The sequence below is a fragment of the Lathamus discolor genome, chromosome 1 (genome assembly GCF_037157495.1).
Source record: "Lathamus discolor isolate bLatDis1 chromosome 1, bLatDis1.hap1, whole genome shotgun sequence".
Lineage (NCBI taxonomy): Eukaryota > Metazoa > Chordata > Aves > Psittaciformes > Psittacidae > Lathamus > Lathamus discolor.
In genome coordinates, this window is record NC_088884.1 from 6828259 (window position 1) to 6852361 (window position 24103).

The 24103-nt window shown below is 50.1% G+C and overlaps 1 protein-coding gene across 2 annotated transcripts in view; it reads right to left on the bottom strand.

Annotated features, from left to right (window-relative positions):
• Nucleotides 1-1325: 1325 nt before the first annotated feature.
• AHCYL2 (adenosylhomocysteinase like 2) overlaps nucleotides 1326-24103 on the bottom strand; it is a 78037-nt gene continuing 55259 nt past the window's right edge. For both annotated transcript variants that reach the window (XM_065679047.1, XM_065679097.1), the window contains exons 5-17: nucleotides 23754-23856; nucleotides 22582-22676; nucleotides 16442-16548; nucleotides 14839-14955; nucleotides 10927-10990; nucleotides 9791-9879; nucleotides 8259-8329; nucleotides 8029-8123; nucleotides 6489-6587; nucleotides 5988-6056; nucleotides 5833-5911; nucleotides 5032-5152; nucleotides 1326-3994 (exon numbers count right to left, since the gene is read on the bottom strand). In XM_065679047.1, coding sequence (XP_065535119.1) covers nucleotides 3988-3994; nucleotides 5032-5152; nucleotides 5833-5911; nucleotides 5988-6056; nucleotides 6489-6587; nucleotides 8029-8123; nucleotides 8259-8329; nucleotides 9791-9879; nucleotides 10927-10990; nucleotides 14839-14955; nucleotides 16442-16548; nucleotides 22582-22676; nucleotides 23754-23856 — 1116 coding nt within the window. In that variant the 3' untranslated portion in view covers nucleotides 1326-3987. The remainder of the gene's footprint in view (nucleotides 3995-5031; nucleotides 5153-5832; nucleotides 5912-5987; nucleotides 6057-6488; nucleotides 6588-8028; nucleotides 8124-8258; nucleotides 8330-9790; nucleotides 9880-10926; nucleotides 10991-14838; nucleotides 14956-16441; nucleotides 16549-22581; nucleotides 22677-23753; nucleotides 23857-24103) is intronic.

Here is a 24103-nt window from a genome sequence, read left to right on the forward strand (position 1 = left end):
GGGGGCTGTTGGGGTACCCTCGGGATGGGGGGTGCTGGGGACAGGGGGATTTGGGGTGGGAATGTGGGGTGCCCGGTTGTGGGGGTGTCCCTGGGGGTGCTGGGAGCAAGAAACGCAACAAAGCGGGGTTATGGGGTGTCCTTAGGGATGATGGAAACAGGGGGGCCCCATGGAGGGTGAGGGGTGTCCCTAGGGGCGATGGGTTGGGGATTATGGGGGTGGTGGAGGTAAGAGCTGCCCATGGGGCACATCAGGGGGTCCTGCTGGCACCAGGGGGTGCCCAGCATCACCCATTGGGTTGGTGTGTCCAGATCCTGGGGGCCTGGAAACTGGGAGTCCCCATTCCCCCCGTCCTCCCTCTCCACCCCATACAGGGGAGCAGTTGCTCTGGGGGTCACTGTGTGGCTGGGGGGGGGCTGGACATCCCAGCTCGGTGTCACTCGTGTCCTTCACAGCCACTGCACAAAGCGTTGGGGCTGTCTCCCTCCCCACAGCCAGCGGGGAACCGCGTCAGGAGCAGGGAGATAAGGGGATGGTTTCCCGTCCCGGCTCATCCCACTTTCCCCAAGGACACATCCGCAACAAGAGCTCAAAGAGCCGCCCCGAGCCCAAACAGCCCCAAGGACACGCAGCCCCCAGAGCAGCGCTCCCCGATGAGCGCACAGGGCAGCAGTGGGAGCGCCGGGATACAGCACCGGCTTGAGGGACAATGTCCCCATCCCCAGCCCGGGGCAGCAGCATCTCTGACCCCTCCAAACCCCCCCTCTGCTGCGCTCTGGGGAGACCCCCCCTGCAGCCCTGATCCAGCTCTGGGGCAGCAGCACAAGAGGGACGTGGAGCTGCTGGAGCGAGGCCAGAGGAGGCCATGGAGCTGCTGCGGGGGCTGGAGCAGCTCTGCTCTGGAGCCAGGCTGAGAGAGCTGGGCTGGGGCAGCCTGGACAAGAGAAGGCTCCTGAAGGGGAGACCTGAGAGCAGCTCCAGTGCCTAAAGGGGCTGCAGGAAACCTGGAGAGGGGCTTGGGACAAGGGCCTGTAGGGACAGGCCAAGGGGAATGGCTTTAACCTGCCCGAGGGGAGACTGAGATGAGCTCTTAGGCAGAAGCTCTTCCCTGTGAGGGTGCTGAGGCGCTGGCACAGGGTGCCCAGAGAAGCTGTGGCTGCCCCATCCCTGGCAGTGCTCAAGGCCAGGTTGGACACAGGGGCTTGGAGCAAGCTGCTCCAGTGGAAGGGGTCCCTGCCCGTGGCAGGGGTTGGAGCTGGAGGAGCTTTGAGGTCCCTCTCGACCCAAATCATCCCATGGCTCCACGCAAAGACCCCACGGAGCCGCCGAGTTTCCCAACGTTTTATTGGTGGTTTGGGATTACAGTTTATTGCTGATCTAATACAATCACTCAGACATGAATAATTAAAACATCCTTTGAACATGTTACACTGGCGAAGGTCTCGTCTCGCCGATGACGGCTTCGGTCTCACTGTTCCCCATGTTCAGAACCGTTTCCTTACACAATTTTGCTGGTGTTGCCGAAATCTCCTTTTTTTTTAATTCCTATTTCTTTAAAAACGTGTTACATTAAAAAAGACAATCTTCCCAACCCAACCCCGACACGTTTAATTTCGAGATGATCATGGAATCCGATTCCAGATTGATCAGGAATAAGCCAAGCAAGCCCAGCAGCTTACAGAAGAAGCAGGCCATGGAGAAGAGCATTTGAAATCGAGGTGGGAAAAGCCACTTGGGAGCTTCTTATTCTTCTGATGATTTCCTGTTCCTCCTATCAGCTACCTGGAAGATAAAACTGGGATTAAAATGGGCACGAAGGACTTCACGGATGGGTCAGCACCAGCGAATGCTGCACAAGCGACGGGCACAGGGCAGGTCAAGCGGCTGCGTGAGCGGTTCCGAAGGGTCTTGTGGCTGCAAAGGGATGCTCCCGGGGGCAGGAGTGGCTGTGGTTGGGATGCGCCTGTTTTCCAAAGGCTGCTCTGCTCCAGGGGATCCCACAACCGTGTTTCACCTCGACCAGGAGTGGGACTTCAGGCTGTGGAGCACAACAGGAACCCCGGGTTCAGTGGCTGGTGCAGGCAGAGGTCATCCAGCGGCATCTCCAATAGCTCCGGGGACTCACCCCAAAATCTCAGGATCTGGGTGAAATTCATGAGCGAGGAGAGATGATTTCAGGTTTGTGGTTGGTGATGGATGACGAAGTCTTCTTGAAGCCCTGAAGTCTTCTCGAAGCCCTGAAGTCTTCTCAAAGCCTTCTGAAAGCCCTACCAAATCCTGAAGGCCTCAGGTCTTCTTGAGATCTTTTCAAGGTCTTCCCAAGGTCTTCCCAAAGCCCTAAGGTCTTTCAGAGGTCTTCCCAAGGTTTTCCTTCCAGGCTTTGAAAAATTTCACAGGGAAACTTGGAAGAAGTGACCAGACGAGAACACTTGCTCTGCAGACGAGCAGCTTCCAGTCAAGCTGACTCCAGCCCTCAGCAGCAAGAGCCCTCAGGACTTGGCTTCCAAGCCCATAATCCCCCAGTTTTCCTTTCTTGTGCGTGAACGAGCTGCCACTAAAGAGTTTTTCCATGATGGCAAAGTCCATGAGGACAAAACAAGAACCTGCAGCTGATGAGGGACTCGGGTACCAAAGCAGCCACCATAGGATAAAGGCTTTTGCGCTCACAGGGGTTGGGTGATTCTATTTTAGAAGGATCATGTTCTCCATGTGAACCAATAAAGTGACTCCGATGAGACACAGAGACTTGGAAAGTCACCTTGGGAAGTGCTCCAGTGGGACATCCTGGGCTAAACTAGGTAACTCTGGCAGATCTGTTCTCCACTGGGTCTGATGCATCGAGTCAACTGAAGGGGCTTAGTGATGCTGAACCCTTCCCCAGGCAGAAGATCAGTGTGGGATTACTCTGGTGTTCATCTCATACACTCAAAGGGGGGTTCCAGATTTTATCCTACAAATATGACTGGAAAATAAAACTCCTAAGATTCCCATAAAGGGCTGAAATTCAGCTGGAGAAAGACCTCACATGGACACGGGTCCTCCCAGCAGGATGGCCGACGAGCTCTGCTTGGGTTGGGAAGAGCTCCCCGACACGTGAGCAGCATTTGTTGGGTGAGGATCCAGGGCTCTTCCACCAGCACCCTGTAGCCCCACCAGGATCATGACTTTGGTTGAGCCATGGGAGGTTGGCACTGGTAACGTGAGCAGCAGGAAAACACTGTGGAGCTGGGATGGAGGGAGAAGTGGTGGGTCCTACCCCACCACCACCGTGTCTACCTCCGAGCGGGCACCGCTCCTGTCCTCCCAGCTCCCGCTATGGCCTGACACTAACAACCAGACCCTTCGTTGCAGCTTTCAGCAGTGCTAAGGCGAAGTTCATCCACTCGCTGATGGAACCATCCCTTGGGAAGTTCAGCGGAACTATGAGAGGCTCCTCCAGTGAGGTGGCACCCGGCTGGTCGGCAGCGCTTGGAGCATGGATTTAGCTGTGTTGGCACGAGAAACACAAACCCAGCCCCCTTCCATCCAGCTCTCGTGGCTGGTGAGATCCTGGAAGAAGCTTTGGGATGTGAAGGAACCCGCAAGCAACAACCTCCAAGTGGGATCCCACAGCCCCTGTTGCATGCATCGGATGAAGGGTGCGTATAGGCTGTTCCAAGTCCATCACAGCCATCCCATTGCAACAGCTTCTTCCTCATCTCCTTCCTCATCCTCTCAGCCCCGAAAAGAAGAACAACCCAAAGAGTAAAATGAAAGAAATGGAAAGAAATCCAGCGTCTCCCTCAGTGCTGCGGCAGAGCGAGCACCGGCGGCAGAGCCCGCATGGAGAGTGTTCTATTCAATAAATAAATAACCTAACACACTGTCTACTACGAGAGCAAGCCCGGCTCTAGCTTAGGGAGCTTGAGCAGTTTAATCCTGTACAGTAGTTGAGAAAAGACTTGGGGTCTTGTTCCTCACAATTCTCCGGGATACAGCGGCAGGAACTTAGTATCTGGGGAAGAGAAGAGAAAAGGTGGTTTTTGGGAGGTGCTGCAGAAGAGACACGGAGCTGCCCCAGCATTGACATGGTGTGTTCTGGGAGGGGCAGACACCAAGGAAGGAAATGATTTGGAAAAGGACATGGTCTTTGTCTCCCACCCCATAAACATCATGGTATAGGGACAGGCTGAGAGAGCTGGGCTGGGGCAGCCTGGAGAAGAGAAGGCTCCTGAAGGGGAGACCTTAGAGCAGCTCCAGTGCCTAAAGGGGCTGCAGGAAAGCTGGAGAGGGGCTTGGGACAAGGGCCTGTAGGGACAGGCCAAGGGGAATGGCTTGAACCTGCCCGAGGGGAGACTGAGATGAGCTCTTAGGCAGAAGCTCTTCCCTGTGAGGGTGCTGAGGCGCTGGCACAGGGTGCCCAGAGAAGCTGTGGCTGCCCCATCCCTGGCAGTGCTCAAGGCCAGGTTGGACACAGGGGCTTGGAGCAGCCTGGAACTGGAGGAGCTTTAAGGTCCCTTTCAACCCAAACCAGTCTGGGATTCCATGATATTTACACATCAAAATAGGAAACCTGGGAAAATTTGAGTCTCCTTTTTGTATCTGGAGGCTTCAATTCCTGCAGGACACCAAGCTGAAGCTGTCTGAGTACATCTCCACCCCACGGTGCATGGGAGGATGTTTGAGTCATCGTGGCTCTTCCTCAATGCAGGGAATTTGCTATGACCCTCGACTCAGCTCCCGGGGCTTGGAGCCACCTTGTTCTTCATCACCCGTTAAAAATAAAGCTGTCATCTGAGTTGGGGGTGGCATCTCTGCCATTTGCCACCTCCGGTGACAGCTGCTGCCATGTACAAAGGGCTCATGTCCTGCCAAGTGCTCTGTGGCACAGCTCCAAACGCTTTGGCCCCTTCTCACTTTCCACGTGGTGATGGGAATGAGCAGGAAACCACCCATGGTATCTTCCCAGTGGGATTGAACCCCATCCCTTCAGCACCCCTAACGTGTACCCCACCTCCTGACAGAAGAAGGGGAGAGGATGAGGAGCAGCACCTGTAGTAGTTTGGTTTGAAAGGTCCGTTCTTATTCAGTCCCAGGTATTTTGCTTGTTCATCCGTGAGCTCTGTCAGGTGGGCATCAAATGTTGGGAGGTGGAGGCTTGCCACATACTCATCTGGAATGATTGCAAGGCTCATTAGTATGGGTGAGGAGAAGGCAACGAGTCCCCTCTGCGCAGCAGGTCCTCCTGTGCACCACTGCTCAGGTCTTGGCTGCTAAACTGATTTCACCCTGAGTGAGGAAAACCAAAGTCTCTCATGTGTTTGGGGCAAACTTTCCTCTGAAATACCCTTCTAGGAGGGGTCCTGGATCTGCTGCTGTGTCCAGGAGCCAGTGGACATTCCTGGTAGGCGACATCTACCACCCCAGCTAGGGATAAGCTGCACCTTGTCTCAAAAAATACAATTAACACCAATAAGTCTCAGTTTTGCAGCAAAAACTGTGGTCATTGCAGCCTGTGTCCTCAGAAGGGGGGTTCTGCTGGCAGAGCTGTTGGTCGGGGATGTCTTCAGAGCCAACAGAGGCAGCTCTGCTGGCAGAAGCCCTGCAGCAGCACGGACAGAATCCTGCGGTCAGCCAAGTGCTTCAGCCTGTTTTCCCCAGTTGGGATGGAGAAATAACACATCCAACCTACTGAAGAACCCAGACCCAGTGGGAAGAACTTGCTGGAAGTCCCTGAGCACGGCAGAGCACAGGAGGCTGCAATGCCCCTTTGTCCCCAACCCAGCCCAAGCAAAACCTCCCTTCTGTTCAATCTCAACACCAAGGAAGAGAAGACAAGGAGAGCAATTTTACCCATCTTCTTAGGCAGCAGGTACACATCTTGCTTGTAGCGGCCTTCGGGAGCGTTGTAGAGCTCTATCAAAGCCAAAGCCTGGACGGAGAAGACACTGAGGTTAAGTGACTGTTGCCCACTATGGAGCTTCAGGCTCAGCCCAAACCCTACTCACCTGCGTGGTGGCAGTGATGGACAGGACAAAGGTGGGGACAGTGGAGCAGCTCAGGTTCAGCAGGCGGCCCTGGGAAGCAAAGACTGGTGTTATCTCAATGTGGCACCAAAACCGATTCACAACCCTTGAGAAGGTACAAGAGCCACTAGAAGATACAAAACCCACAAGTGAAGTGTGTCCCTTTATCACATGCACTTCAAGCCCAAGATGTTGGTTGGTTTTATAACTCAATAAAACTAGAAGTGAGAAATCTGATAAAATACCCTGTGGGAGACACTCTGGGGTGGGATAAAGGAAAACACGGGAGCTTTTCGGTGTTCCAGTAACTCATGAACCAAACCAGGGCTACACCAAGCCCTTCAACCAGACACTCTTGAGCTGCTGAGGCCCAAGGAGGTGATGTCTGGATCCTCTTCAGCTCCATCACTCATCCAGCTCTTGGTTTCTTCCTCCACAAGCAGAGAACAGGCTGCAGTTCCTGCTCCTTCACCCTCAACTCACCTCTGCCAGAAGGACTATTCTCTTGCCATCTGGCCAGATGACATGGTCCACCTGGGACCTCACCCTCTCCCATGTCAGCTCAGGTGTGCGCAGGCTGGCCTGAAACACAATGTTAAAGCAGTTAAAGCACTGGTAAAAGACCGTAAACCAAGAGCTACATAATATGAATGAAAAGAGGAAGCACTCTCACTGGCATCATCATAGAATCGTGGATGGTTTGTGTTTGAAGGGAACTTAAAGCCAGTCCAGCTCCAACCCCTGCCATGGGCAGGGACACCTTCCACTGGAGCAGCTTGCTCCAAGCCCCTGTGTCCAACCTGGCCTTGAACACTGCCAGGGAAGGGGCAGCCACAGCTTCTCTGGGCACCCTGTGCCAGCGCCTCAGCACCCTCACAGGGAAGAGCTTCTGCCTAAGAGCTCATCTCAGTCTCCCCTCGGGCAGGTTAAAGCCATTCCCCTTGGCCTGGCCCTACAGGCCCTTGTCCAAAGCCCCTCTCCAGCTTTCCTGCAGCCCCTTTAGGCACTGGAGCTGCTCTAAGGTCTCCCCTTCAGGAGCCTTCTCTTGTCCAGGCTGCCCCAGCCCAGCTCTCTCAGCCTGGCTCCAGAGCAGAGCTGCTCCAGCCCTCGCAGCGTCTCCATGGCCTCCTCTGGACTGCCTCCAGCAGTGTCCAACATGTTCCTGGGCTTGTATCTTCCTTTGGATCTGCTCACAGTCCCAGACCAACAAAACCGTTATGAATCATAGCCTGGAACTATTTTTATGATTACAATACATCAAAGCTCCAGCATCAACTATTGTAGTTCAAGGTTTTCTGGCTGAAGAGGATTCAGTGACCAACTCTGCATGGCTGGGATCACTTCTTTAAATGGCTATAAACCCATGGGTCTGGTCAAGCAATTCTCCACTGACCCTGAGACAAGATTCTCTTGTTTGTCTACTCATGTCAAAGCACAGAGGAGCAGATTTTGGTGCTGCTCTATAAAGCATAAGCTGTTGTGCTGCACCAAGCTGAACTCTTATTTGGGTTGGACTGGGCTGGAGAGGGCAATCCACTGACTCTCAAGGGGAAGTAATAATGCCGCTGGACACCAAACACTGTGCTGGAGGCTGGAGCAGTTTTTGTGTCTCACTGGCATGCTTTGGGATTGCAGGAATCACAGAGACATGTCTGACAATGTCTACTGAGACAGAGGGGCACTGGGTTATTTGGTCTCCCCCCAGGTGCTTGCTAAGGCAGTCCAGGTCAGACAGAGCTGCTGAAGGGGAGACTGAGATGAGCTCTTAGGCAGAAGCTCTTCCCTGTGAGGGTGCTGAGGCGCTGGCACAGGGTGCCCAGAGAAGCTGTGGCTGCCCCATCCCTGGCAGTGTTCAAGGCCAGGTTGGACACAGGGGCTTGGAGCAAGCTGCTCTAGTGGAAGGGGACCCTGCCCATGGCAGGGGTTGGGACTGGAGGAGCTTTAAGGTCCCTCCCAACACAAACCACTCTGTGACTCTATCGCCCACCATCATCCCACACCCAAGGCACATTCCTGCACTCACCACGTCGATCTCGGTGTTGGAGTGCCCCATGTTGCAGACGATGCAACTGTTCTTCATCCTATCCAAGTGTTCCCTGGTCACCACGTTCTTGTTGCCTGCCAGACAGCAAAACCCATAACAAACACCCTGTTTGCCCTCCCCATCCTTCCGCCTTTTCCTTTGGGAAAAGATGGACCCAATTATGGGTGTGCATCCCCGAGAACCCATCCCCAGTGTTGGGGACCACGTACCTGTGCAGGTGATGACAATGTCAACCTGTCTGATGACCTCATTGAGCTTCACCAGCCGGAATCCATCCATGCTAGGAGAAGAGGGAGGAAAAAGTAGACTGAGAAGCAGCAAAACCATGCCCAAAATAGAAAACCACCCCATTAGGTGATTCTTAGATACTCGCTTGAACTTTCTAATGCCACAAACAGTAAGGCAGAACTTAAAAAGCCACATCCCCCACAGCATTTGGAGGGGTTTTGGAGGATTTGGGACTGTTGTGGGGAGAAGTGAAAAGAGATTTGGGGGATTTCACATTTGCTGTCCAGGCCCCCACAACTGCAAAGAAACATTTTCCATCGAGATGGCTTTTTTAATGCTGCAAAGTACATCCAGAAGCTGCAGATCCCCCTCCTGCTGCAGGAGCTTCTCTGATACGGATTTAGAGCATCTTCAGAAACATAAAACCCAAACAGCCCCAGCCCACAGATGTCTGTCATCCACGCTGCAATCCAGATTTAGGCACTTACAGCATCTTTAGATGTGCTGGGGGCTCAGCAGGTCTCTCCTGACTTCACCCAGCAAGGTGTGTTCAGCACGTAACAAGGGCAGGAGGGGTGTTTTTTAGGACTTGTTGACATTGCTCCTGAGAACTGATTTCTGTGGCTCTCACAAGCTGCAGAATTGTAGGTGCTATAAAAGGAGCCATTTTTCCTGCTTTATGTCCTATTTATTGTGTTTTTCCTCCCTCCCACTGTACAATCCCTATGAGCAGGGCCGCATGGTGCTGCAGAGGCAGGTCTGGGGTTGTTGCAACCACCAAAGTCACCATGAAAGCTTTGGGACCAGTTGTGGAGGTCACAAAGCAAACTGGAAGTTGATCAGCTCTACTCATGGGTTTCCTCACTGTGACAGGCCTTTGAAAGCTGGCTGTGAGGAAGAGGATGAAGGTTTAATAAGGCTCTGTGTGGTTTAGGGACTGGTTTCATGTCCCGTTTCACACCTTGAGCTGCAGAAGCAGCATCTCTGCACCAGAACAACCTTTACCTGGAAGAAATGGGGTTGGGTATAACCACAGTGTGCCCATGTGAGGGGGCAGCCTCGTGCTTTCAGCCCTGTGTCGGGGGTACCAGTGTTAGCAAGGAGAGGTTTGTGAGGGGTGGGTGATCACAGAACCCCAGATATCCCTCGGGTGAGGTGTGCGCACAGCCCAGTAAAGTCCTGAGTTTGCACTCCAAAGGTTGCCATTCACTCCCAACACCCTTTCAAGCCGTTATCATTAAACTCAAGCCATTATCATTAAACTCTTGGCCACTGTAGTTATGATCATGCAAGTTGGCACATGGGGTACAGATAAACTGGGTGAGGAGCTAGTGCAGGAACTCTTTTCTACTGTAGGACAGAGCTGTGGGTCCCTCCAAGGGTATGGAGAAGCTACAAACCCCCCAGCAGTGTCTCCCTGGGTAGGGACCACTGCTGAGTGGTTTCTGGCCATGGTTTTCCTGGGGGAATAAAGGAAGCTGAAGAAGCAGCTGGGCTCAGTGCAAGTGCTTACCAGGCCTGGAGGGCACAGATTGGATCGATCTCTGTCACATACACTATGGAGCCCATGGCCTTCAGAGCAGCACAACAGCCCTTTCCAACCTGGGGAGGGAGAAGAGCACAGAGGAAGAGTGAGATGCTGAGGGCTCAGGAGATGCTGAGCATCAGTATGGCCATGGGGGATGTACAACTCCACGTGTCTCCTGCAGCCCCAAGAGCCCTTTGCAACCCTCTGGTTGCATATACTCAGCTTCTGGGTGCATGAAATTCGTGGATTTGGAGTCATTTAGGACCCAGCTTAGATAAGAGGCACTAAAACATGTAAAAGTGATGTTGATTTTGGCCCCAGGGAGTTGTTTTTCCTTCCCGGTATCTAGAAAGTACTACGAAAACAAGAGATTACCCTTATCTCAGGGAAAGTTTGAGTCTCTTGTAACCTTTCCTCTGTTTAGGAAGCTTAATGGTTTAATCTCTGAGGGTTAAAGAGCTTTAACCTTTACACAGCACACAGTGAGGCTCACAGGGGAATTGAGGACAATGGTTAAATGACCAACAGCTCCCAAAAAAATGTGATTACACCATCAAGAAATAATCCCACTGCATCTTTTTGGGGAAAAAAAAAGAGTCCCAGTGCAGCTCCCACAGCACAGCCCACCATAGCTGGTGTGAACTGGTCCTGACAAGGGTGGCTATTCCCATCCTTCAGACAGGATCATTCTCTTTGGGGATGAAAGCATGAGGGTAGGTCAAGATTAACTTCCCTTTCTTGACCACGTTTCAGCATGCATCACTGTGGCTGCGCAGTACATCTGCAGAACCCAGCCTCCAAATGTCTTAAGATTACATTACAAAGAATATAATATAAAAGATACGATCTATTAATGTCTGGATATGCTAATATTCAGATATTAAAGCTATTCAGAATACTCTATATTCATCTCTTAAGATTAGGTTTGTCATCTGTTGAGTACGAAAGAAATACAGTGGAAATGAGGAAAATCTTCCAGTTTTGGCCAACCCATCAGGTCTGAAGGTCCCTGCAGATGCAGAGACAAGCCCCAAGGACAGGAAAGCCCCGTGGGATAAAGCCATGCAAAGGATGTGCCAGTTTTACATGCAAAACCTGCAGGTAAGCTGCAATCCCCTTACCTCTCCATAGCCACAAACCACTACTTGCTTCCCTCCAAACATCATGTCTGTTGTCCTCTTAAGGCTGAGGAAAAAGAAGACAACTTCATTAAAGACCAGCAGTAAGATCTATGCCATTGCTGAGGTTGGGAAGGGCAGTGGATTCCTGGTTTGCTCCTCCTAAACACCACAGCTGTACCCTGTATCCCTGAAGACACACAGCAATTCTGGGCGCAGAGAGGACCCAAAGGGCTCCTAAAACCTGACTCTTTCCTTTGGTCATCGTGGAAACACAACAAAGATGGAAGATTCGGGGGTTAGATCCCTTTTTTACTTAGCTCCATTGTTGTATCCCTTTGCTTTGGACTCCAGAAATATTTAAGATCTTATAAAAAAATATTTCCTTCTTTTTGTTGTTTTACATTCAAAACACCCAGAAATAGCTCCAGAAGAAGCAGGAAAGTGGTAATTTATTGCCTGACTCCCAGAGCTTTCCACAAATAAAGCTCTCCCTTCCACTCGGATTCCTTCTGCTTTCTCCCTAAGAGTGCCCTACATTGCAGGCTATTTTTAGCACACCAGTAAATAGGTTAGCAGTGCAGGGAAGGTGAAATTCCCTCACATTTCCAAGAGAAGAGAGATAAAACCCACAGCACCTCTGCTCAGGCTTCTTTTGACCCAGTTTTCGATGCCTGGGCCAGAGTTAGCTCAGATCCCAACTGCCCAACCCCTGAGGTCCATCATCCACCACAACTGGATAAAGAAGATACAAAGATTTTCATGTTTTTAGCCACGGAGAGCATCTGGTGGAACATGGAGCTAAAAGCTTTGCCTTTAGCTCAGAAGCTGGGGGCAACTCTTCACTGGGCAGCTGACCCCCATCTTCCAGTGTCTGAAGGGGGCTACAAGGATGCTGGAGAGGGGCTCTTCATCAGGGACTGAAGGGACAGGACAAGGGGTGATGGGTTCAAACTGAAACAGGGGAAGTTCAGGTTAGATCTTAGGCAGAAGCTCTTCCCTGTGAGGGTGCTGGGGCGCTGGCACAGGGTGCCCAGAGAAGCTGTGGCTGCCCCATCCCTGGCAGTGTTCAAGGCCAGGTTGGACAGAGGGGCTTGGAGCAACCTGCTCTAGTGGAAGGTGTCACTGCCTGTGGCAGGGGGTTGGAAGCGGATGAGCTTTAAGGTCCCTTCCAACCCAAACCATTCCATGACTCTATGACAGAGGCTGCCTTGTGCAGCTTGAACCCTGTAACACTCAGCAGAGACATGGCCATGAAAAAGAAGGAAGGGCTATGTGATTAGAAGAATTACTGTATCAAGTTGCTTTTATAGAATCCCAGACTGGTTTGTGTTGGAAGGGACATGAAAGCTCCTCCAGTTCCAACCCCTGCCACGGGCAGGGACACCTTTCACTAGAGCAGGTTGTTCATAATACCACATCTTAGCAGGAAAAAGCCAGATTCCATCGCTGCTGGGCTCAACAAGGAGCCCAAAAGTTAGTCTTTCAGAATAACACGTGATCGAAATGTGGAGAAGAAACTGCACATGCAGTGCATCATCCTGAGAAGCACGTCTGGTGGTTCACTAACCCACACGGCACTCGCACACATTTTAAAGGTCATCTTCATGCCCCTTTATCTGGACAAACATGAGTCTTCTTCACTTCTCCTGGTCAAGATGACCACCACCAGGAAGACTGCTTCAAAGCCGAGGTGATGAGTGAGGCGCTACATATCCCACAAAGATTTGGGAGAAAGATGTTAGAGCAGAGGCTACCATTGACAGGGAAGCATATGCTGGGTGTCTGAGCTCTGGTGCCACCAGACTGAAGGCAGCAGGAGCCCAGCTGAACACCAAGAGACTGCCAGATGGACTTTGATCAGACAGAAGGAGACATCCCTGCGTTGGTGAGGAGCTGACAACTGAAGCTCAAGGCTTGTTTAAACCATGAAAACAGTCTTTTCTCTTGAAGCAGGTTGTCTTCTCCATGGTGGGTTCCTCCTCTGCACCATATTACCTGGAACAAAGCAGGTGACCTTCCCTCTGTGTCCATCTGAGCAGCATCAACACCAGCCTGGAAAGACTACTTTGTCCCCGCTCTGTGCTTACTTGTCTACTGGGACCACTACTTGGTGCAATATCTCATAGCCTTAACTGTAGGAATAAGTCTTTCTAATCTCACTTGGCTTTGACAAGATTTGGTGCTGGAGGTGGTGGGGACACGGACACCCAATTCCATCAAAGCAAGGAAAATAAAGGGAGGCAGAGAGGAAAAAATATCCCTGAGATGAGATTTACACTCTCTAGATCACAACTTCAAGCAGCTTGCACTGCATTTCAAGATCAACAGTCTCAAAAGATACATCATGTTCCCAGTGCCCACGTATCCGTCAGCAACTTATTCCCGTCCAATCCTGAAAAGAACAGCACCATCAGGTTGCTGCAGAGCTGCTCCCAGTCCCATGGGCTGCCCACTGGGATTCTAGGGGGGAGGGAGCCCAGAGGGAAGCAAACACTCTTCTGCTTGCTTGTATGGCACGTGACTGGAGATCCTGCAGGAGCAAGGAGGGAAGAGGTGGATAAAGGATTCAGAATTCCTATGATTCCCACCTTCTGTACCTATTTATGGTCAGCTGAAGAGAAGGTTCATTAGGGTTGGAAGGGAGCTCTGGAGATCATCCCGTTCAAACAGGGGCCAAGGCAGGGCCACTCAGAGCAGGTCACAGAGGAACATGTCCCAGTGGGTTTTGGATGTCTCCAGAGAGGGAGACATCCACAACCTCCCATGGCAGCCTGTGCCAGTGCTCTAATGTACAGAAGTTCTTCCTCGTGTTGAGGTGACACTTGTGTTTCGGTTGTTGGCCACTGATCCTCATCCTGTCACTGGGCACCCCTGAGAAGAGTCCGGCACCATCCTTCTGGCACCACCTTTGAGCTACTGATCTGCATTGACGAGATCCCCTCTCAAGCTGCTCTTCTCCAGACTGACCAGGCCCAGCTCCTGCAATCTCTCCTCATAAAAGAGGTGCTCCAGACACTGAGCATCCCTGTGGCCTCTGCTGGACCCTCTCCAGTAGCTCCTTGTCTTTCTTGTACTGAGGAGCCTAGCACTGGACACAGTGCTCCAGATGTGGCCTCACCAGGGTCAAGCAGAGAAAGAAGATGTTGTGATGAAGGAGCTGGGTGACTCACACACACCCCTCAGGCACAGATGGGTTTTACCCTGGTGCCACAAAGGTTAAGAGGAATGGGAAGGAGTATTGTAGCCATACATGAAGACTTCTGAAGTCCTCACACAGAGAAGCTGCAGGGTTTGAACACAGCTCCAGCCACACTCACCGAGAAGGGAAAATGCACACGACTCACCTACATAAAGGGCAACATCACCCTGAGAGCACAAATCATCACCACAGAACTTCTAGAGATCTAAAGTCTTTGCTGCAAGATCATTCTCCTACACACACAAGATTCAACGTTGGTTTTCTGTGGTGCGTGTGTGTTTGTAGAGCTTTACAACCAATAGTAAAAGTCCTAGGGTCTCCTGACCCAGAGAGACACAGCTGCTGTCTCAAAATGCCTTCCAGGTTCTCATCTTCGATAGGATGGACCAGAGGTAATAAAGGGTCTTTGTTCTCCTCTAACACATCAACTTGTAGAATCATAGATTATCAGGTTGGAAGAGACCTCGAGGGTCATCTAGTCCAACCTTTCCAGACAAAAATGTCCCAGCACCCTGTCCAGCCCAATCTTAGGAGTGTCCAGCATCGGGGAGCCTGCTGCTTCCCTAGGGACCTTATTCCAACAGCTCATTGTTTCCATTGACCTAAAATGATCTCAAATGGGAGGTGGGACAGACCCATAGACCCAGTTCCCTGTGGGATCCAATGTGACATGAGCAAGGAGCACAGCCCTTTGTTGGTGGCCATGTACATACCCGTCCAGGATGGACTCTCTGCAGCAGTACAGGTTGTCAAACTTCTGCTTTGTGACCGAGTCGTTGACATTCATGGCTGGGACACAGAGCTTCCCTGCTTTGGACAACTGGTACAGCCTGAAAGGAATACAGGAAGAAACAGGTCATCGGCAGAGAAGTCTTTCCCTGCGCTCTACTGTTGTGTGCTCTTGAGGTCTTTGTTTCACTGGGGTGAGCAGTAGACATCTGGAGGGTCAAAGATAACCTCTTACCAGGAGCTCCTCATTTCAGGAGGAGCTTCCACAGATGTTTGCATCTGTTTTCCCTCCTTACTGCATTACAATGGCAAATAGCAGACTGGAAGGTGCTCTGGACTTAATCTGCCTCACAACCATTGATATTACAATAATCCTCTGACGTCCTCAACATGATAAAACTTCCAAATCCTGTTTCAGATACTGTAAAATGAGAGCTCCTGTAATTCCTCAAGCTCTTCCAGCTCATGACAAATAGGAATGGCCACAGGAGGGTAACATCACAGCAATGTGAAGCTGCTGTGACCAGCTCCTGCAGCAAAACATCAGTTTGAACAGCAGCAGGAGTGTTATCACTGAGTTGTAGAGCAAGAAGTACCCAGGGTGGGAACACATCAACCTGACCTCCTGCTCCTGAGAGCAGACTCAACTCCTGGCAGCAGCAAAACCACTAGAAATGGATCTCAGCTCTACACAATGGCTACAAAGAGAACCTGAACATCATCTCCCTGCTCCAGACCTCAGGAAGGAGAACATGCCCCCTTGCTCAGGCCCTAGGGACCACCTCCAGTGCCATCTGGGGAGCCTCAGTCGCCACGTTGTCTGTTCCCTGGAGGTAAGGAGCACACATGCATCAATACCACCAACCTCAGAAACAACCTTGCTCCTGGCACAAGAACATGGGGAGCAGTTTTGACCATTGCTTTGGTTTTGCACGTGTCTTTTGCCCATCTTGGGAAAATTCCCAGTACCAAAAATATGACCAAGTCCTTTTCTTGACCCCTGTGGCTGCAAAACTGAATCGGTCACTTCCTTACTCCAAACATTCCATTTCCCTGTTCTGAGCAGCCCCTTCTCCCATCAAAACTCTGCTTCTGCCACATGATGGATGGATCTCAGTCATTTGTGGTTCTCCCTTCCTGGACTCTCATCTCAACTAGAGACTCATTTCCTCTTCCCAAATCTCACTTCTCTCCATAGATTTAATGCTGTTGACCTTCTCCAGAGCCCTTCTTGTGCAACACCCTCACCCCTTCCTTTTGCCATGCAAAATGAGGTGAGATAACCATTGCCCCTTGGGAAAACAAGGCCTTGTGCACTTTCTCCACCCAGGCAATGGTCAGCAGATGCTTCTGCTCTTCATCTGGAATTCAGAGCAGTAGTTCCAAGTCCATTGCTTTCACTATATGAGAGTTAAACCATCTCTCAAGGGAAAGCCAAGCCCATGATAAAGGAAAACCACAGAGCATGTTTTACGAGGTTCAACACTCATCTGTGGCATCTTAGAGCTTGGAGATCTTTTGTTACGAGTGCCAGAAGATGCTTTGGTCCACACATCTCCATGCTCAGCGTCCAGCCTGTCCCATTACCTGTGGACACCAGTCACACTCTCCTCTACTATCCCCTTGATCTTCTTAAACATGTTGGGGTATTTCTTGTAAATCCAGTGAGTGAGATCTCCTCCATCATCCAAGATCTGTAAGCAAAGTAACCACAAAGTCACTGCTCTGATCCAGGAAGGTCTGCTGGGACCAAAAAGGGATAAATCACAAACTCAAATCATTCCTAAGCAAGCCCCTAGTTTGGCATCTCAAGTACCACATCCTGACAGTGTAGGTGAGACTGTTCTGCTTGACTGTTCAGAGCAGGAGCACTGCTTCATTGAAGGTGTGCTGGAAAGGCAATGGTCAAACATGGCAGAACTTGAGGTTTATAATGACACCAGAAGAAACATCAAAGCTAGAAAGCACAGGTGGAAAAGCCTTTGAATCATGAAGAGTTATCAGCTTTTCTAATATAGCTGCTAATGGAGAAGAATGGAGGAGGATAAGGGTGGAGAAGGAAGAAAATGGAGGAGTAGGAAAATGGAAGAGGAGGAAGATGGAGAAAGGAGGAAGATGGAGGAGAATGAAGAGGAGAATGGAGGAGGAGGAGAATGGAGGAGGAAGAGAATGGAGGAGGACGATGGAGAAGAATGGAGAAAGAGGAGGATGAAGGAGAATGGAGGAGGAGGAGAATGGAGGAGGAAGAGAATGGAGGAGAAAGAGAATGGAGGAGGACGATGGAGAAGAATGGAGAAAGAGGAGGATGAAGGAGAATGGAGGAGGAGGAGAACGGAGGAGGAGGAGAATGGAGGAGGAAGAGAATGGAGGAGGAAGAGAATGGAGGAGGACGATGGAGAAGAATGGAGAAAGAGGAGGATGAAGGAGAATGAAGGAGGAGGAGAATGGAGGAGGAAGAGAATGGAGGAGGACAATGGAGAAGAATGGAGAAAGAGGAGGATGAAGGAGAATGAAGGAGGAGGAGAACGGAGGAGGAGGAGAATGGAGGAGGAAGAGAATGGAGGAGAAAGAGAATGGAGGAGGACGATGGAGAAGAATGGAGAAAGAGGAGGATGAAGGAGAATGGAGGAGGAGGAGAACGGAGGAGGAGGAGAATGGAGGAGGAAGAGAATGGAGGAGGAAGAGAATGGAGGAGGACGATGGAGAAGAATGGAGAAAGAGGAGGATGAAGGAGAATGAAGGAGGAGGAGAATGGAGGAGGAAGAGAATGGAGGAGGAAGGGAATGGAGGAGGACGATGGAGAAGAATGGAGAAAGAGGAGGATGAAGGAGAACAGAGGAGGATGAGGATGAAGGAGAAGGATGGAGAAAGACAGAGAAGGATGGAGAAGGAGGATCATTTGGGTAATTCCCTCCTGCATCTCAACACACAGCTGTACCCGTGGAGGGTGCTGAGCTCTGAATGCTTCAGAGACCCACTGGGGTACCATAAAGAGGTGTCTGGGAAAGAAGACATAAGGAAAGGAAAAATCCCAAACATATGTGTTTCCCCAGGTCCTTCTGCCATCTGGATGGCCACAGGTGGCCCAAGCAGGTGGGAAGTGTGGCACCCCCTGTTAAACTTAAAGAGTCAAGAAAAGACAGGGAGCAGATTTCAACAAGCGGCTGGTGAAGTGCCAAGGACCTGAGCTTGCTGAGACCACACTGCCCCATTATCATCATCATCACCATCATCCTCTTTGCATGTTCCCTACACAAACGCCAAAGATTTCTGACTAAATCATCATCATCATCATAATTCTACTTGCATGCTCCCCATCATCATTATTGTCTTCTTTGCATATCCCCTCCTCCACCACCAAAGACTTTTGACCACATCAAAATCATGCTCCTCTTTCCATTATCCCTACATCAACTCAAAGACATCTGACTGAATCATCATCCCCTTTCCACGTTCCCTATGATCATTAGCATCCTCACTGCATATTCCCTACACCAACATCAAAGACTCCCACACCAGCCCTTATTAACCCACTGGTGTGTTGTGTGTGTCCTAAAATGCAAGTGTCAAACCTGGGCAGAAGCATCTCTGCTCATTGGCCGGTGGTGGAGCTCAGCAGGACCTTCTACAGCCCATGTCTGCAGCTCTCCCACCAGCATCTGCAGCCAGCCAGGAAAGATTAATACTCTCTCCATGCTCCTGCAGTAGAAGCCCCTTTGTGGGCACAAAGATGATGTTCCTGAGCTTTGGATGCTGGAGAGGGACTCTTCATCAGGGGCTGTAGTGACAGGACAAGGGGTGATGGGTTCAAACTGAAGCAGGGGAAGTTCAGGTTAGATCTTATGCAGAAGCTCTTCCCTGTGAGGGTGCTGAGGCGCTGGCACAGGGTGCCCGGAGAAGCTGTGGCTGCCCCATCCCTGGCAGTGCTCAAGGCCAGGTTGGACACAGGGGCTTGGAGCAAGCTGCTCTAGTGGAAGGTGTCCCTGCCTGTGGCAGGGGTTGGGACTGGAGGAGCTTTAAGGTCCCTTCCAACACAAACCAGGCTGGAATTCTATGATCTGCCACGACATGACATGATGGCTTCATGGAGCCACCACACTGACATCCATGGGCAAGGATGGAAATGCTTTGTACCATTACAACCTTTTTCTCTCTAAATGGCAGGATCTTCCACTGCAGGTGCATGCTGTGGTTTCCAGCTGCTCCTCCACGAGTGTCTGGAGAACATGTGCTGTCTTGCCAGAGCAGAGCACTCATCTTCCACACAGACCCAACCCCTGAGTCTCCAGGAACCCCCAGATCCACTCCCGTTCACAGGCTGGGAAGCACAGGCAGTGAAGGGTTAAATGAGCTGAGCAGCTCTCCTGGGCAGGAACTCAGCAGCCTGGCTCCCAGGATGTCTTCATTTCATTAATCCCTATTTAATAGGACCCATTATCCTCTTTCCAAGAGAGAATTCAGGGGTTGGCTGTTTTCTCTTTCCTAGGAGGGCAGGAGATGAGAAAACCCAGCCCAAATCAGTGCAGGAACCAGTTCTGGATAGGAGGTCACCTTCATGTAGCAGCCCCAAACAGCCAAAGGCAAATCCTCTTCATTCCAGTTCTTCCCAGGCAGAGTTTTTTGGGGATAAAGCACTTATTTGATGTGCAAAGAGTATTTTGTGCAGAAAAGCAGCAGTTACAGGCGTGGGCTTTGCTCTGCCTCTGGGTGCTGCTGCCTGACACCCACCCTGAGAGGCACCATCTGCAAACCAGTGTTCCCGGCGGTGGTTCATCAACCTCCCTCTTGATTTCGGTACTCCCATCTGGGAGCAGAGCATGCTGGAGTCAGCACACATGTAAAAACATCCTCCTGTCACCCCAGGGCTGCAGGGACATCTCTGTTTGGAGATGGGACCATCCTCTGACCCAATACCAGGAGGTATCCACAGCAGTACTCACCCTGAATTGTTATGACTTATGACAGGTTTGGTGTCTCCATAGCTCCTTGGTAGATGTTTGTCTCAATGCTTTTCTCTCCAAGTCACCAATTTCATACAGCACAGAAGGGCTGCAATGTTTTCTCCAGCATAAAACCTCTGGCTCTTCCATGGAAGCAACTGGTGTCCCAGGGTGCCATTTACAACCCCCTTAAACCCATCTAAGACCCTGCTGCAACCAAATGTCTCACCCTGTCCTGCTTCCAACTCTGTTGGAGCAACAGCCAGCACCACATGGTTGATCCTCCCAAACCCAAGCTCATTAAAATTAGCTGGGATTAGCTCAGCAGCATGGTTGAAAATAACTTGGTACAGAAAATGAACTGGTGTTAACACAGGGAGATGCAGGAAGACCTGGATGGAGGTGGCATCAAAATCCCTCAGTGGTCCTAGATTAGTTTATGCTGCCAAGGAAACCAAACTCTGATTCCAAGGAACCCAACTCTGAACCATCTCTGTTCACATAGACAGGAATCTGCTTCCTCTGAAGGTCCATAATCCCATCAGGAAACCCAAGGTGACTTTTTCTGGACACTCCCAGTATTTGTGGATAGCTGTTCCCATGGACTAGCACCACACAGAAGCCCCACCATGGAATATTCAGGGGTTTGGAATGTGAGACATCCCTATTTCTCTGCATGGGGTGTAGCTCAGCTCCATCCTGCCTTGTAGTGCCTACCTGGACACAGGACTGGTGGGGGCCAGCAAAGCAATGCTCAACAGGTCTCTTTGGGTGTATGTCAAACCCTGCTGTTAAGTCGGTATGACTTACAGCAAGCTGCTGAACAACAACTAGATGATCTTCAAGGTCCCTTCCAACCCAAACCATTCTATAGTTCTATGATTTTGCTTTCTTTTAAGGAGAAATAGAGATTGTCCTTCCTTTTTATTGAGCTTAAAGATGAAGCCTGGAAATTAAGATGTATTTTTATGCTACTTTCACCTGGGATCAATGAGTACAAGTTGGATACTTGTACTCTGAGTTGCCCCATGCTTTTATGAAAGTCCTAATTAATTATTTTATGCTGGACAGAGACAGACATGTTACTAAACTACTTTTCACATCTACAAAGCACTGTATGGCCAATAACAACCATCAATGATGCTGAAATCATTGGCGTTTTGTTGATGGGAGAGACAGCTCTTTCCTGTGAGGGTGCTGAGGCACTGGCACAGGGTGCCCAGAGAAGCTGTGGCTGCCCCATCCCTGGCAGTGTTCAAGGCCAGGTTGGACACAGGGGCTTGGAGCAAACTGCTCTAGTGGAAGGTGTCTCCCCTGCCCGTGGCAGGGGTTGGAACTAGATGAACTTCAAGCTCCCTTCCAACTCAAATCATTCCATGACTCTATGAAAAGAGACCATATTTAGGTTTGTAGAAAGGACACGGACTGTCAGGAATATCAGCTCAGGCTCAGTCCTACAACCTGGGAACATATCTCCTTGATCCAGGATATTTGGGCAAATTCTGTCTCAACAGGAGAGAAAAAATATGATCCATGCTCTATAGAGCTGCCACCAGCACATGGAGCAGAGTAGGTCTATCGTGCTTCAGCCTTGAGACCAGATGGACCAGAGAGGCAGATTTCCCCTTGCTTCTTTGGCCGCGTTTGACAGCTCCTCTCTTCTGAGGATCCATATGAAGAAGATCCTTTCCATATCTCTTCACCAAGTGTCCAACATCCTATTTCTTAATCTAACAATGCGGACCTCCAAAATCCAGTGTGCATATCTTTGGGAACTGTTAGATCCAAGGTCTTTGGTGCTCCCCATCTTCTGTGCTCCAGAAGCAGGTCCGAAAATACACTAATGGCTGAAGACACATCCCAGAATCAAGAGGTCCGAAGAGATGCTGTGAATGTATAATGTGTGTATTCTGGTACACTGACTTCTTTAATTACTGTCATTTGTTAAGAGAAATAACTCCTCAATAGTAATAAGAAAGCTGCTATTGTGCCTAGGCTCAGAGTTGTAGCTTAGGGGTGCATTTCTTGACATTCAGACAGAATGGGACAGAAAACCCACCTCAAACACACTGATTTTGGCAAACCAACCATACAGATACTCCCGTCTTCCACCTTTCAGTACTTGTCATCTAGTGTAGGTTATACAGCTCAAAACCTGTCAAGAAGCACGATGAAAGCAGCACGTTTGACTGCTGCAGATTCCTCCACTCACCCTGTTTTCCCTAGAAACAAGGGCAGAATCAAGCAGCAAAATATAGAGTTGGGTACCTGAGGCTTTGTTTTTTCTACATTAAGAGCAGGCTTGAAGTGTAGAAATCACCTCAAAATCCAATTTTTGTTCAGATAGACCTTAAGGAAAATCACCTCAAGCAAAGCTGTGAATTGCATGGAATATGGTGAAAAAGATTCGAGCCCTTTTCAGAACACACTGAGTTTGAGTTGCTTTCAATAAAGTGAGTTTGGTTGTAAACTGGAAGCAAAGCAAGCACCTGATAAGCTTTGCACTAACACAGCTGCGCTCATGTATAAAGTAGCTCAGCAAAACCTTGCCTGATAGCAAGATCCACATGCAGCAGTTGTTGAACCCACCTTCTACACCTGAGATAAATTAATCTCTGGCAATGCATAGCTAATTGTAAAGCACTTCGAATGTAAGTGCTGTGTTCGAACCCAGCCTGAACTGCTAAGTTAGGTCTAGATTCACATTTATACCAGCACTAAACCCTCCTCTTCTTTAGATGAGAGCTGCCCATGGTTCAAAGCATCATACAGCCAGCCTCGTCTCACCATGTTGGGCTGCCATCCTTCAACGTTGACGCAGCGATCGATGCACCACCAGAAGTCATCTTCAGATTCTCCCTTCCAGGCGAAGACAGGGAACCCTGGCACAGAGAAGAAGATGGGTGCTAACACAGCCTTAACCAATCCCTTGGGATCAGCTCTCCCCTATGTCCACATGTGAGGATCCAGGCTCCTGACACGACTGCAGTTCTTGCTTGCAGTCTGACTTTCTAACATGTACCTTCACATCAGAGACACACACTGAAGGCAGCAGAGAGGAGCCAGCTTTAGCCTTCCTAAATTTGTCTCCCCCAAGGAAAAGCTCTGGCCACCAGCTGGGAGGACAACATGATCTCAAGGGTTAACAGCTGCCCAGAGAAGCTGTGGCTGCCCCATCCCTGGCAGTGCTCAAGGCCAGGTTGGACACAGGGGCTTGGAGCAAGCTGCTCTAGTGGAAGGGGTCCCTGCCCGTGGCAGGGGGTTGGAACTGCAGGAGCTTTAAGAGCCTTTCCAACCCAAACCAGTCTGGGATTCTATCTGTTTGCAGTTCAAGCTTTCACTTCCAGTTAGATGTTTTACCTTCCTCTCAGGCACATTACCCATAGATTAATTTTAATGTATTCTAATTCACGAGCAACTGTTATTCAGCTTCAATGAGCAAGACATGGAAGCTGGTGGCTTTGGCTTCTTCTGCGTCTCCAGCTCTCAGGTAAAACCCCTGGCCTGACCCAGGCAAACCAGGATTTGGATTAAGGCACCTCTGCGGTGAGCAGGAACAGGGACAGCTTGTTTTGTGTATTATATCCCCCCCAAATTCTCTCTTTAGGCAAAGTTATGACTCAAATGGATAGAACTGAAATCAATTTGAGCTTTGTTTCTCTTAGCAGAAGAACTCCCAGGTTCATGTAGCGCATTCAGCAGATAACGTGCATCAGGATCATTTGTACTATGTATACTCATTCTCCAGAGAAAAGTCATTCTAAGATTTCCAGATCAGGATGGTCTAAACAGACCGCCTGGAAGGACTGATCTTGAGCTTTCTACCCCCTATAGCTTTATTCAAAATCAATTAAAATGAAGAGAAAAAGAATTTAAGCACTGATAAATGGATTAAATATGATGGGAAAGGAAGAAATCCTTCTAAACCCAGAACAACCCAAGTGGGAGATGTTTCCTACCGCTCTCAGCAAGGGCAGCAGCCACTTCATTGAGGGTAGAGTAGATGTTGCAGGCAGCCCACCGGCACTGGGCACCCAACGCACCAAGAGTCTCCATCAGGACCTGGATTTAAACAAAAATAACCAGAAAGAACAATGTAAAGAGCAATATATAGTGCACAGAGCAACACACAACTGGGATTTCTACCTGATATTTATGGGAGAGCTTCTGGGGGCTATCTAAAGTTGGGTTTAAGAAGCATCAGGGTTGTTGGAGTTGCACAGAAAACATTTTTGCCATTGCTTCCCTTTTTTTTACAGTTTTAACTGGATGAAGTAAGTCAGAATTCCAAGTATATTTTCTATGCAGC